This window comes from Arachis ipaensis, chromosome B09, assembly GCF_000816755.2.
Source record: "Arachis ipaensis cultivar K30076 chromosome B09, Araip1.1, whole genome shotgun sequence".
In the NCBI taxonomy this organism is placed as follows: domain Eukaryota; kingdom Viridiplantae; phylum Streptophyta; class Magnoliopsida; order Fabales; family Fabaceae; genus Arachis; species Arachis ipaensis.
In genome coordinates this window covers 30,027,167-30,039,973 of record NC_029793.2, presented here as the reverse complement: position 1 = coordinate 30,039,973, position 12,807 = coordinate 30,027,167, and the positions used below count along the sequence as shown (strand labels likewise).

Genomic DNA, 12,807 nt, shown 5'->3' with positions numbered 1-12,807 from the left:
GCCAGGATTGATGGCCCTAAAGTCGAAGGGCCCTTTCTCAAACTCGGAACTTAATTTGTCTTCGTAGGAAACGGGACCGAGTTCCTGAGACTACCGTTAGAAGAACAGTACGGTATGGAATCAAGAGGGAAATATCTCGAACCGTAAGAGTAACCGGCTTATAGACTTAAGTAGATCGATTAAGTTGACTTCGTAAGAGAAATAAGGACGTTGAACTCGTAGTTTCAAGTCTTTGAACTAACTGATAATTCGAGTTACGAGGTCGAGTTGACCGTTCACTGTTCGAAATGGTATCTGGTTGACTATTCCCCTGTACGGTTATCCTCAGAATATTTGACAGACCATACGGGTCTCTCGTAGTAGTTCGAAGGATCTGGTCAGGAAGGAACTCTATGATTGCCAGAAGAGGTCTTAGGAGAATTCAAGAGACAATCTTTGGAGTTGTACAGGTGAACAGACTCCCACTATTCCCCAACAGTGAAATACTGCCTGAGGTATGGAGACGTCTTCACTCAGGTCGACAGACAATATTTTCACTGAAGGTGGTAGTGATTACTCACAGGAACCCTGTGGTTTGACTGATTTTTATATAGAGACTTCTTTCGAAAAGTGGTGAAACCGTAGTAACCACCCGTCTCGGTGTTGAAAGTGGGTGAACCTGTGTATTAGATGACGGTGGTTATATATCAACAACCTTATACTCCCATCTTTTCCAGAGTACTTCAGTTATGGGGTGTGTAGTTTATTGAGTTGTAGTTCTTAGGGGACGACACCGTAGAGTACCAACCGTCCCTCTAAAAATCGAGAAAGTGAAGACAGTGTCAAGAAGTGTTTATGAGAACTCAGGGTCTTCTCCCAACCGGTCATTTTTGGCAAGACTTCCTGGAAACATCGGCAGGAAAGTGGTGGTTTCACCGTAGATATTAGTCTTAGTACTGTCACGGTTTCTTAGACGACACAAAGGAGTAGACTCTGTGTAGAGACTTAATATGGTAGACTCATAGAAGATTTTTCTATACCAAGGAGGGTTTTCATCATGAAACCTAGTCAGTTATCGAAGAAGTGAACAACAAAAGATATGTGAAAACCTTACTTTAAGTACCGAAACATTAAACGCTACAAGCGTTTGGTTCCTCGGACGATTTACTCCTTGTCAAAGAGTATGCCTTTACAGAGTCAGTGTTGAAACCCACCAACGTGTGGGAGAAGTCCAAGTTAGGACCTTTCCACCAGTCGATGAACTAAAAGACTGTGAAAGGACAGAATCTAGAGTTATAGTTTGAGGACTTCCTCATCGTGGGTAGACTAATTAGAACCAAATCTTAAGACAAACCAATCTTCCATGAAGTTTCGTAGTACTAGTAATATTTGTTAACCACGTGCTTAATACTTATTGTGCAAAGTGTTGAGCATGGTGATTGGTCGTTCACGTGACCCAGCAGGTTCATTATGGAATGCATTTGTGGTTACAAAGGCGTCACCGTATGGTCATGTGAAAATTCAGGAGGAAAATTCTGACAGAAATTTTACACTTAATGGCCAGAGATTGAAGCACTATCTTGGAGGCGAGATTGATCGCCAAAGGTCCGCTCATCTGTTGAACTAGCTGAACTAACCGTCAAGCTAGTGACATTAAAGAAGCGCTCGTTGGGAGGCAACCCGATGTTTTTGTATCCTTTAGTTTAATTTTTGTTGCTTTAATTTTATTTATTTATTTGATTTTATTTGAGTATCTACTATTTTTCTTCTGTTTTACGTGTGTGTGGATCATGCAGAGTATTTAAAATAGAAACATGTATCTAAAGATGGAGTTTCAGACACCCTGGAGTATATTGATTCGGATTGGGTGGGGCCTAACTTCAAAATCTCAAGTTAGGCAACACATATATACACAATTGAGAAGTTACTCACAGGAAGGGTGGCGCCTAACTTCACCCCTTGAAGTTAGGCGCAATGCTGCGTATAAGTTTGGTGTTGCTTTCGGGAAGGGTGGCGCCTAACTTGGCTCCATCAAGTTAGGCACCACATCAAGCGTTGGAATTCCTTTCCATTCGGGGTACCTTAAGTTAAGCGCTGTTGGAGTCCAAGTTAGGCACAGAGTGAGAGAATGGCATCAAGTTAGGCGCCATGGATTGAAGTTAGGCGCCATAGGAAGCTTTGTCAAGGGAAGTTAGGCACCCAGGGGAGAAAGGAACATGAAGTTAGGCGCCAGACTGGAGGGTGCAACCAAGTTAGGTGCCAGGTTATGTGAAGTTAGGTGCCAGGCTTACTCCCCAACTCAAGTTAGGCACTGGTTTTGTCAAGTTAAGCGCTAGCCGCCTAACTTTGACTTGTTCTACCCTTCCCCAAGCTTAGCCCGTGATCCCTCCCCCTCTTCCCTAGCGCTCCCGTGACAACCACCCTTTCTAAGACCAGCCCGTGACACAAGTCCCTTCCAACCCAACGAAACCCCCCACTCCAAGCCTTCTATATAAACCCCCCCTCCTTCCCTCTTCAAACCACAACTCATCACACTTCACCCCCTCCTTCTATACACACATAACCACTACACATTCTTCCTTTTTCGAAGAACGACCAACCCCTCGCCAATTCCCTTCTCAACCACAACAACTACATTAGCCCCAAACCTTCACCCTCGTGCCCCCAACCGCATCTTCAATCTTCTTCTGTCTTTCTTTATTTCATAAAAAAATCGAATAGAAAAAAAATTTCACATTAATTTTTATTTTCTTCTTTTCTTTTTCACTGCCTTATTTCACCGCCTCTTTCTCCCCTTTTGTATTTCTCTGATTTGCTCAGGGATGAGCAAAAGTTTTAAGTTTGGTATTGTCGCTTTGCTTGTTTGTTTTCTCTATTTTCTGTAATGGCACCCAAAACTAGTACACCTTCAAAGAAAAGGAAAGGTAAAGAGCCAGCCACCAGTTCTCATAATACACACAGGTTCCGATCCAAGCTCCATGAAGAAAATTTTTATGATCATACTTACAAGAGGGTTGTGACTCCGGAAGTGAGATTTTAATTGAAACCGGATGAATATCCAAAAATTTAATTTGAAATTGAGAGAATAGGGTGGAATTTTCTGTGCAACCCGCACACGGAGGTTGGACAATTGATGGTCCAAGAGTTTTATAGAAATCTCTAGGTCACGTACAAGGACGTTGAGGGAGTCAATGAGAAGAATTATCAGAGTTATGTGAGAGGCAAGGTCATTGATTTTAGCCCAAGAAGCGTCCAACAGGCCTTTCATCTGCTGAGTCCACCTCAGCTAACTGCCTATTATAGTGAGGGGATGCATAGAGACCCGGAACTAGATCTAGTTATTGAAGAATTATGCATTCCGGATTCTCAGTGGAGGATAGGTGCAGAGGGAAGGCCGAACCACTTAAAGAGCATTGATCTCATTCCTTTAGCTAGGGGATGGTTGGACTTCATCTGAAGATCTATCATGCCTACTAGCAACCGGTTTGACTGCACTGTGGACCGGGCTGTCATGATTTACAGTATCATGAAGGGAGAAGTTGTAGATGTAGAGGAAATTATTCTAGAACAGATATACAACATTGCCTCTAATCCTCTTAAGAAGGCTAGGCTTGGATTCCCACATCTGATTTACCGACTGTGTGAAGCAACAGGGGTAAAGGTGGAGAATGATTTCCCCATTCCTGTTGAGAGACCAATCACCAAGAAGACTATGGAAACTCACAGGGAACAGCACAGGGTCCACAGAGAAAAGAAGGTTGAGGAGGAAGCTCAACAGGACCAGCCACCACTGCCTCAGGGATACTACTTTCCACTCCAAGAATACTAGCAACAGCTCACATCCTCCATTGAGTAGATGAGGATCATGCAGGATAGCCACTGGCAGCAGTACACTGCGTTTATTGAGGAGATGAGGGTGACACAGAAAAATCGTTAGGAGTATCTCACCACCACCCTTGATCAGATGAGAGCTACTCAGGACTCTCAACGCCAGGAGATTTCTCAACTGAGACAGGATTATAGCCGCCTGAGAGGACCATACGGATAACAGCCAGAGGAGAGAGATCCCCCACCATGTAGATTGAGGTGCTTAGTTGCTTTCACTTCCTATATTATTTTGCCATTACTATGCTATGTTCCTATTTTCTGCTGTTTTGTCTTAGTTATTGCATGATCCTTTGTTATTTCAATAAATAGGTTATAATTTAATTTGCTATTCTTATTCTGTTATTTGCTTTTAATTCTGAAAAGCGTCTCATGTATCGCTCACTGAGCTTGAATTGAAAATACAAAGAAGAAAAATATGCTTGCAACGAAATTGCATTGAGAAATTCTAGACAGACATTTATCCCCCATCAATTATCGTCAAAAAATTTCTAACGGTATGTTGTAACAGATTTTGTTTTCTTAATAACTATATTCCGTTGCTAGATCCGATGCAAATTACCATCGAATGCATAAATTCGACGATAATTTGTTACCGACGAGGTTTATTTTGTCGGATAAATACCGACGGTAAACATTGTACCGTAAGATTTTATTCATTTTTCCGAAAGTGATTCTGATGGTACTCAACGTTTATCTTGTAGTGAAAAATCATGAAGAAAATTTTGTTGTGGGTTTCAGTGCGAATATCAGTTCTTGCACGGTAATACTAGCAGAGCTTTGGGGAGTTCTTTTTGGGTTGGACTTATCCATTGGACTTGGCATTAATTACATGAGTATTGAAATAGACTCAAAGGTGGTCATCTTACTGTGTTCCCAAGAGGAGCATGATTTTCACTCTGCTAGATCACTCATCACTGCAACTAAAGGCAAGTGCAGGAAGATGAATAGTTGGGAGATCTATCCTGAATTCAGAGAGGCAAACTCTTGTGCTGACTGATGCGTGAGCATCTTTCCTATCTTTTTCTAGTGAATTTTCATTTAAATTGTTGAGGTTAATCAATAATTAATTATCTTTTAGCCACTATGGATGCTACTTTGAGTCGTGTGCAATTCTATTTATTTCAGGTAGCATTCGGATAGATTTGATGGAGTTTCTGTAGAAAAAGAGAAGAAAGCGAACGGTGCTGTCAACTACGACCTCCCTACAATATAACATGAATAACTTGAGTTACAGAAGTCCAATTGATGTGATTTTAGCGACATTAGGAAGCTAACTTCCAGAGCTTTTGATGAGCGGATAATTTATACGCTTTTTGGCATTATTTTTAGTATGTTTTTAGTAGGATCTAGTTACTTTTAGGGATGTTTTCATTAGTTTTTATGTTAAATTCACATTTCTGGACTTTACTACGAGTTTGTGTGTTTTTCTGTGATTTCAGGTATTTTCTGGCTGAAATTGAGGGACTTGAGCAAAAATCAGCTTCAGAGGTTGAAGAAGGACTGCTGATGCTGTTGGATTCTGACCTCCCTACACTCAAACTGGATTTTCTGGAGCTACAGAACTCAAAATGGCGCGCTTCCAATTGCGTTGGAAAGTAGACATCCAGGGTTTTCCAGAAATGTATAATAGTCCATACTTTGGCCTCGTTTAGACGACGTAAAATGGCGTTGAACGCCAGTTCTACGCTGCTGTCTGGAGTTAAACGCCAGAAATACGTTACAACCTGGCGTTCAACTCCAGAAAGAGCCTCTGCACGTGTAACATTCAAGCTCAGCCCAAGCACACACCAACTGGGCCCCGGAAGGGGATTTATGCATCAATTACTTACTTCTGTAAACCCTAGTAGCTAGTTTATTATAAATAGGACTTTTTACTATTGTATTAGATATCTTTGATCAGTTGTATGCTATCTTAGATCACGTTTTGGGGGCTGGCCATCTCGGCCATGCCTGGACCTTTCACCTATGTATTTTTAACGGTAGAGTTTCTACACTCCATAGATTAAGGTGTGGAGCTCTGCTGTTCCTCAAAGATTAATGCAAAGTACTACTGTTTTCTATTCAATTCATCTTATTTTTCTTCTAAGATATTCATTCGCACTCCAACCTGAATGTGATGAACGTGACAATCATCATCATTCCTTATGAACACGTGCCTGACAACCACTTCCGTTCTACATTAGATTGAATGAGTATCTCTTAGATCTCTTAATCAGAATCTTCGTGGTGTAAGCTAGAATGATGGCGGCATTCAAGAGAATCCGGAAAGTCTAAACCTTGTCTGTGGTATTCCGAGTAGGATTCAATGATTGAATGACTGTGACGAGCTTCAAACTCGCGAGTGCTGGGCGTAGTGACAGACGCAAAAGTAGGGTGAATACTATTCCAGCATGATCGAGAACCTCAGATGATTAGTCGTGTCGTGACAGGGCATCTTGGGCCATTTTCACAAGAGGAGGGGATGTAGCCACTGACAACGGTGATGCCCTTGCATAAAGCCAGCCTTGGAAAGGAGTAAGACTGATTGGATTAAGACAGCGGGAAAGTAGAGATTCAGAGGAACGATTGCATCTCCATACGCTTATCTGAAATTCTCACCAATTATTTGCATAAGTGTTTCTATCCTTATTTTATTGTATCTATTTTCGAAAACTCCATAACTATTTTATATCCGTCTGACTGAGATTTACAAGGTGACCATAGCTTGCTTCATACCAACAATCTCTGTGGGATTCGACCCGTACTCACGTAAGGTATTACTTGGACGACCCAGTGCACTTGCTGGTTAGTTATGCGAAGTTGTGAAGATATGTAATGATTCACAACCTGAGTAACAATTTCACATACCAGCTTTTCAACAATGTATTATAGTCCATACTTCTTGATGATCGGATAATTTATACCCTTTTTAGCATTGTTTTATATAGTTTTTAGTTTGTTTTAGTTAGTTTTTATTATATTTTTATTAGTTTTTATGCAAAAATAACATTTCTAGACTTTACTATGAGTTTGTGTATTTTTCTGTGATTTCAGGTATTTTCTGGCTGAAATGGAGGGGCCTGAGCAAAAATATGATTCAGAGGCTGAAAAAGGACTGCAGATGCTGTTGGATTCTGACCCTCCTGCACTCGAAATGGATTTTTTGGAGCTAAAAAGGCCCAATTGGTGCACTCTCAATTGCGTTGGAAATTAGACATCTTGGGCTTTCCATAAATGTATAATAGTCCATACTTTACCCAAGATTTGATGGCCCAAACTGGCGTCTAAATGCCCAGCTGAGACCCCTTTTCTGGAGTAAAACGCCAGAACTGGAGTTAAACGCCCAAACTGGCACCCAAGCTGGCGTTTAACTCCAAGAACAGCCTATGCACGTGAAAGCTTTAATGCTCAGCCCAAGTACACACCAAGTGGGCCCCGGAAGTGGATTTTTGTATTATCTGCACTTAGTTACTTATTTTCTGTAAACCCTAGTAACTAGTTTAGTATAAATAGCACTTTTTACTATTGTATTGAAACACTATCTTTTGATCACTTTTGATCTTTTGACCATTGTTCACATTTTGAGAGGCTGGCGTCACGGCCATGCTTAGACTACTTTCTCTTATGTATTTCCTACGGTGGAGTTTCTACACCTCATAGATTAAGGTGCGGAGCTCTGCTGTTCTTCATAAATTAATGCAAGTACTATTGTTTTTCTTTCAATTTACGCCTACTTCTTCTCCAAGATATACTCTTGTACTCAATTCAGTTAAGTCAAAATGAAGATCCGCATGCCTGATACCCACAAGTGGTCTACGTGATGTTCAACGTAGTCATTGGACGGCAGCCGGAGTATATTCTTTTGGGTCTTTGATCCGCGATTTGCATCGTCTCTCCTGACAACAGAGCATCCGAATCTGAGATTAGAACCTTCGTGGTATAGGCTAGAACCATTGGCAGCATTCCTGAGATCCGAAAAGTCTAAACCTTGTTTGTGGTATTCCGAGTAGGATCTGGGAAGGGATGACTGTGACGAGCTTCAAACTTGCGAATGTTGGACGCAGTGACAGTGTGCAAAAGGATAAGAGTCCTATTCCGACGCTAGTGAGAACCGACAGATGATTAGCCGTGCAGAGATCGTACCTGGTATTTTTCATCTGAGAGGATCATACAGCTTGCGATGGAAGGGAGCACGCATGATTGGAAGAAGACAATAGGAAAGCAGAGGTTCAGAAGCAACAAAGCATCTCCAAACGCTTATATGAAATTCCCACCAATGAATCACAAAAGTATTTTATTTTATTTTATGTTTTATTTGTCTTTTAATTATCAAAACCTCATAACCATTTGAATCCGCCTGACTGAGATTTACAAGATGACCATAGCTTTCTTCAAGCCGACAATCTCCGTGGGATCGACCCTTACTCACGTAAGGTTTATTACTTGGACGACTCAGTGCACTTGCTGGTTAGTTGTGCGGAGTTGTGAAAAGTGTGAATCACAATTTCGTGCACCAAGTTTTTGGCGCCGTTGCCGGGGATTGTTCGAGTTTGGACAACTGACGGTTCATCTTGTTGCTTAGATTAGGTAATTTTATTTTTTGTTTAAGCTTTTTATTATTATTTTCGAAAAAAATTACAAAAAAATTTTTAATTTTTCAAAAATTCAAAAAAAATGTGTTCTTCAGAATTTTTAAGAATGAATTCTAGAGCTTCTTGAGATATGTTGAAGCCTGGCTGGCTGTTAAGCCATGTCTAATCTTTTGGACCGATTTTTCTACTTTCCATTGTAGAAAGGACATGTCTGTATTTGTATGCTGAAGCTTGGCTGGCCATTGGCCATGTCTAATTCTGTTGGACCGGAGCTTTAGACTAACACTGCACGAATCCTGGAATTCTTATTAAAAATTTTGTATCTCTTTATTTTCTTTTTCCAAAAAAGAAAATATTTTCGAAAAAATTTAATAAAACCATAAAAACGAAAAATTTGTGTTTCTTGTTACACCGACCAATGCCATCAAGTCCAAGAGGATTACACTCTTGCAATAGCCAACAACTACAACAACCGTCCACCTTATCAATCTCAAGGTCAAAACAGTTACTCTCATGGTAATAGTTCTAATTAGGGGTGGAGGGACAATGCCCAAGGGAACAACCACAATCAAAGACGGAACTAAGGCAACTCATCTTCTCATTACCACAATAACAACCAATCTTCTTCCCAATACCACAATAATAACCACCAAGCCAACCAAAACCACCATAACCAACCATACCAACACTTACAACAAAACCAAAACAACAACCATAGATACCATAACCAACCATACCAACACTCACCAAAGACAACAATCCAACCAATCCTCTTTCTCTTCCACTAACCAAGGTGATTACTCTAACTGTGCACTCTACCAAGAGCAAGAAAGACTTAGGGCTATGGTACAGAAAAATGAAGAGAACACTAGGAATCTCAATGCACAATTTGGTAACATGAGTGCTCAATCGTCCAACATAACTGAAATACTTTCAAGGATGTTTCTACCTCCTTCCAACAATACCAACACCAACCAAACCTCAAGCTCTTCTAACCTTCGATCCCAACCCCTTTCAAACCCAAAGGGCAGTCTCAACGCCATTACTCTATGGTCGGGGACTATATTGGAGGAGATGCCTCCTAGGGCCATGGAAGATCTTCATGAGGAGGAAGTAGTTGTTGAAGTTCCACATGAGGATGAAGGAGACACAAAGCAAGAAGAAGGAGAAGTGAGCCTTAAGGAGCCTAAGAGGAAGGCTATAAAGGATGAATCCATTCCGATTCCATTCCCTTCCATAGTAAAGAAGGCCAAGAAAACTCCGGAGTTTGATCCAAACATGCTTCAAGTATTCAAGAAGGTTGAGGGAACCATCCCACTTCTTGATGCCATTCAAAAATTTTCGAAGTATGCTAAGTTTTTAAAGGACTTGTACACACACAAAGATAGAATTGGTGAGTTGGAAACATTGTCATTGGGTAGTTCTATTTCTTCATTGATGAAGCCTATTTCGGAAAAGTATAGTGACCCCAAACCTTGTTTAGTATCTTGTTGGATTGGTGGAGTTGCCTTTTATGATTGCATGTGTGATTTGGGGGCTTGTGTGAGTATCATGCCACTCTCTATATTTGAAAGGTTGAAGTTAGCCCCATTGAAAAGGTCGGCCGCCAAATTTGTCTTAGCCGACAAGAGTGTAATCACCGTAGTAGGGATAGCAGAAGATGTGCTTGTGACCATCAAGGATTTGTGTTTTCAGTTGATTTCTATATCCTTGAAATGCCTCTGACGGATACTGGAAGTTCTTCCTCCGTTTTTCTTGGTAGACCTTTTTTGAAGACTTCTAAATTTAAATTAGATGCCTTTACCGGCGCATACTCTTTTGAGGAAGGTGACAAGACCATCAAGTTTAATTTGGAAGAGGCCATGAGACATCCACCTGAAGAGCACTCCGTCCTCCGTTGTGATGTGATTGATGAGGTAGTAGCAGAGATACAAAGGGAAGATCACAATAGGTTGTACTATCCTGTTATTGAGGGGAAGGATAAACATGAGGATAAACAAGAGAAAGTCGATGAGGATGAACTTCATGATATTGGTAAAAAAGAACCTCAACTTGAAGCGAAAACTGAATTGAAGCCTCTACCTTCTCACTTGAAATATGCATTCCTTGAGGGCAACCAAGGGTTTTCGGTAATCATTTCTAGTGAGCTCTCTAGCCAAGAAGAAGAGAAGCTCCTAGAAGTCCTAAGGAAGCACAAAAGAAAGCAATTGGTTGGAGCTTGTCCGACATTGTGGGGATTAACCCCCGTATGTGTATGCATCACATCTTCCTTCGAGAGGGAGCTCGGCCAGTTAGACAACCCCAAAAAAGGATCAACCCCACCATTCTTGATGTGGTGAAAAAGGAAGTCACGAGGCTGCTTGATGCGGGTATTATTTATTTGATTTCCGATAGTGAGTGGGTGAGCCCAGTTCAAGTTATATCTGATTTATCTGATTTCGGAAATCACTTCTATCAAGAAAGATGATGGTGAAGTGGTCACAACAAGGGTGCAAAATGCTTGATGGGTATGCATCGATTATAGGAAGTTGAATGCCACAACAAGGAAGGATCATTACCCCTTGCCATTCATTGACCAAATGTGGGACTGACTTGCAGGTAAATCTCATTACTGCTTTCTTGATGGTTTTACTGGCTACTTTCAGATATATATTGCTCCTGAGGATCAGGAAAAGACCACCTTTACTTGTCCGTTTGGCACCTTTGCTTACAAAAGGATGCCATTTGGGTTATGCAATGCACCCGCCACTTTTCAGTGGTGCATGACTAGTGTCTTTTCTGATCTCATGGAGAGTTGTCTAGAAGTCTTTATGGATGATTTCAGTGTGTATGGGACTTCTTTTGATAGTTGTTTAAAGAACTTGGCTAAGGTCTTAGAGCAGTGTGTTAACACTAACCTTGTCCTTAATTTCAAAAAATGTCACTTCATGGTGAAACAAGGCATAGTGTTAGGATACGTAGTTTTTAATAAGGGCATTTCTGTGGACCTGGCCAAGGTTGATGTCATTACTAGTTTACCTCACCCTTCTTCTGTGAGGGAGGTCTGTTCTTTGGGGTATGCAGGATTCTATAGGTGCTTCATCAAGAATTTTAGCAAGATTGCATTGCCGTTATCGCGCCTGTTACAAAAGGATGTAGACTTTGAGTTTGATAGTGCTTGTGCGGAAGCATTTGAGGAGTTGAGAAGAGCTCTTATCACGGAACCGATTGTGAGGGGTCCTGATTGGACGCAGCCGTTTGAAATCATGTGCGACACATCAAACTGTGCCGTAGGTACCGCGCTTGCACAGTGCGATGGTAAGCTCCCTTACATTATTCCTTATTCCTCAAAGACATTGGATGCGGCACAATCCAATTACACCACTACGGAAAAAGAGCTTCTAGCAATTGTTCATGTATTGGATAGATTTAGATCTTATTTGCTAGGCTCCAAAATAGTGGTGTATACGGATTGTGCAGCCCTAAAATATTTGTTGACAAAGAATGAGTCGAAACCTAGGCGCATACGTTGGATCTTACTCTTGCAAGAGTTTGACGTTGAGATTAGGAATCGAAGTGGGTCACAAAATTTGGTTGCGGACCATCTGAGCCGTGTTGAAAATCTTAAATATGACCCATTTCCGATTGACGACTCATATCCTTTGGATGGTTTGCATGCTATTGCAAATAGCTCTCCTTGGTTTTCACCTATGGCGAATTACTTGGTTGCCAATATCTTCCCCGTCAACTTTTCAAAACATCAAAGAGACAAGTTGAGGAGTGATTCCAATTATTACATTTGGGATGACCCTCACTTGTGCAAACGAGGAGTAGACCAAGTGATTCGTAGATGTGTCCCAGAATCTGAATTCCAACCTATTCTTGAATCTTGTCATTCATCCGAGTGTGGTGGCCACTTTGGCCCACAACGAACGGCTAAAAAAGTTTTAGATTGTGGATTCTGGTGGCTGACATTGTTCAAAGATGCTAACCAATTTTGTGTGTCATGTCACCAATGTCAAAAGTCAGGAAATGTATCCCAAAGGGATGAAATGCCTCAACAACCAATGTTGTTTTGTAAAATTTTTGATGTATGAGAAATAGACTTTATGAGGCCATTCCCTAACTCAAGTGGATATCTTTACATTTTGTTGGCGGTTGATTACGTATCAAAGTGGGTGGAAGCGATACCCACCCACCTTGATGACGCTAATATTATTGTTTCTTTCATTAGAAACAATATTGTATGCCGCTTTGGGTCACCATGAGCAATCGTGACCGACCAAGGTATTCACTTTTGCAATAGGAAGATAGAAGCACTACTTAAGCAATATGGGGTACTACACAAGGTTGCAACCGCTTACCACCTCCAAACTAATACCCAAGCGGA

The 12,807-nt window shown here is 41.1% G+C and overlaps 1 protein-coding gene across 1 annotated transcript; it reads left to right on the top strand.

Moving 5' to 3' along the window:
- LOC107615360 lies at positions 9,282–10,777 on the top strand. Its single transcript, XM_016317430.1, has 2 exons — positions 9,282–9,920; positions 10,013–10,777. The coding sequence occupies exons 1-2, from the start codon at positions 9,282–9,284 to the stop codon at positions 10,775–10,777; spliced, it is 1,404 nt and encodes a 467-aa protein (XP_016172916.1).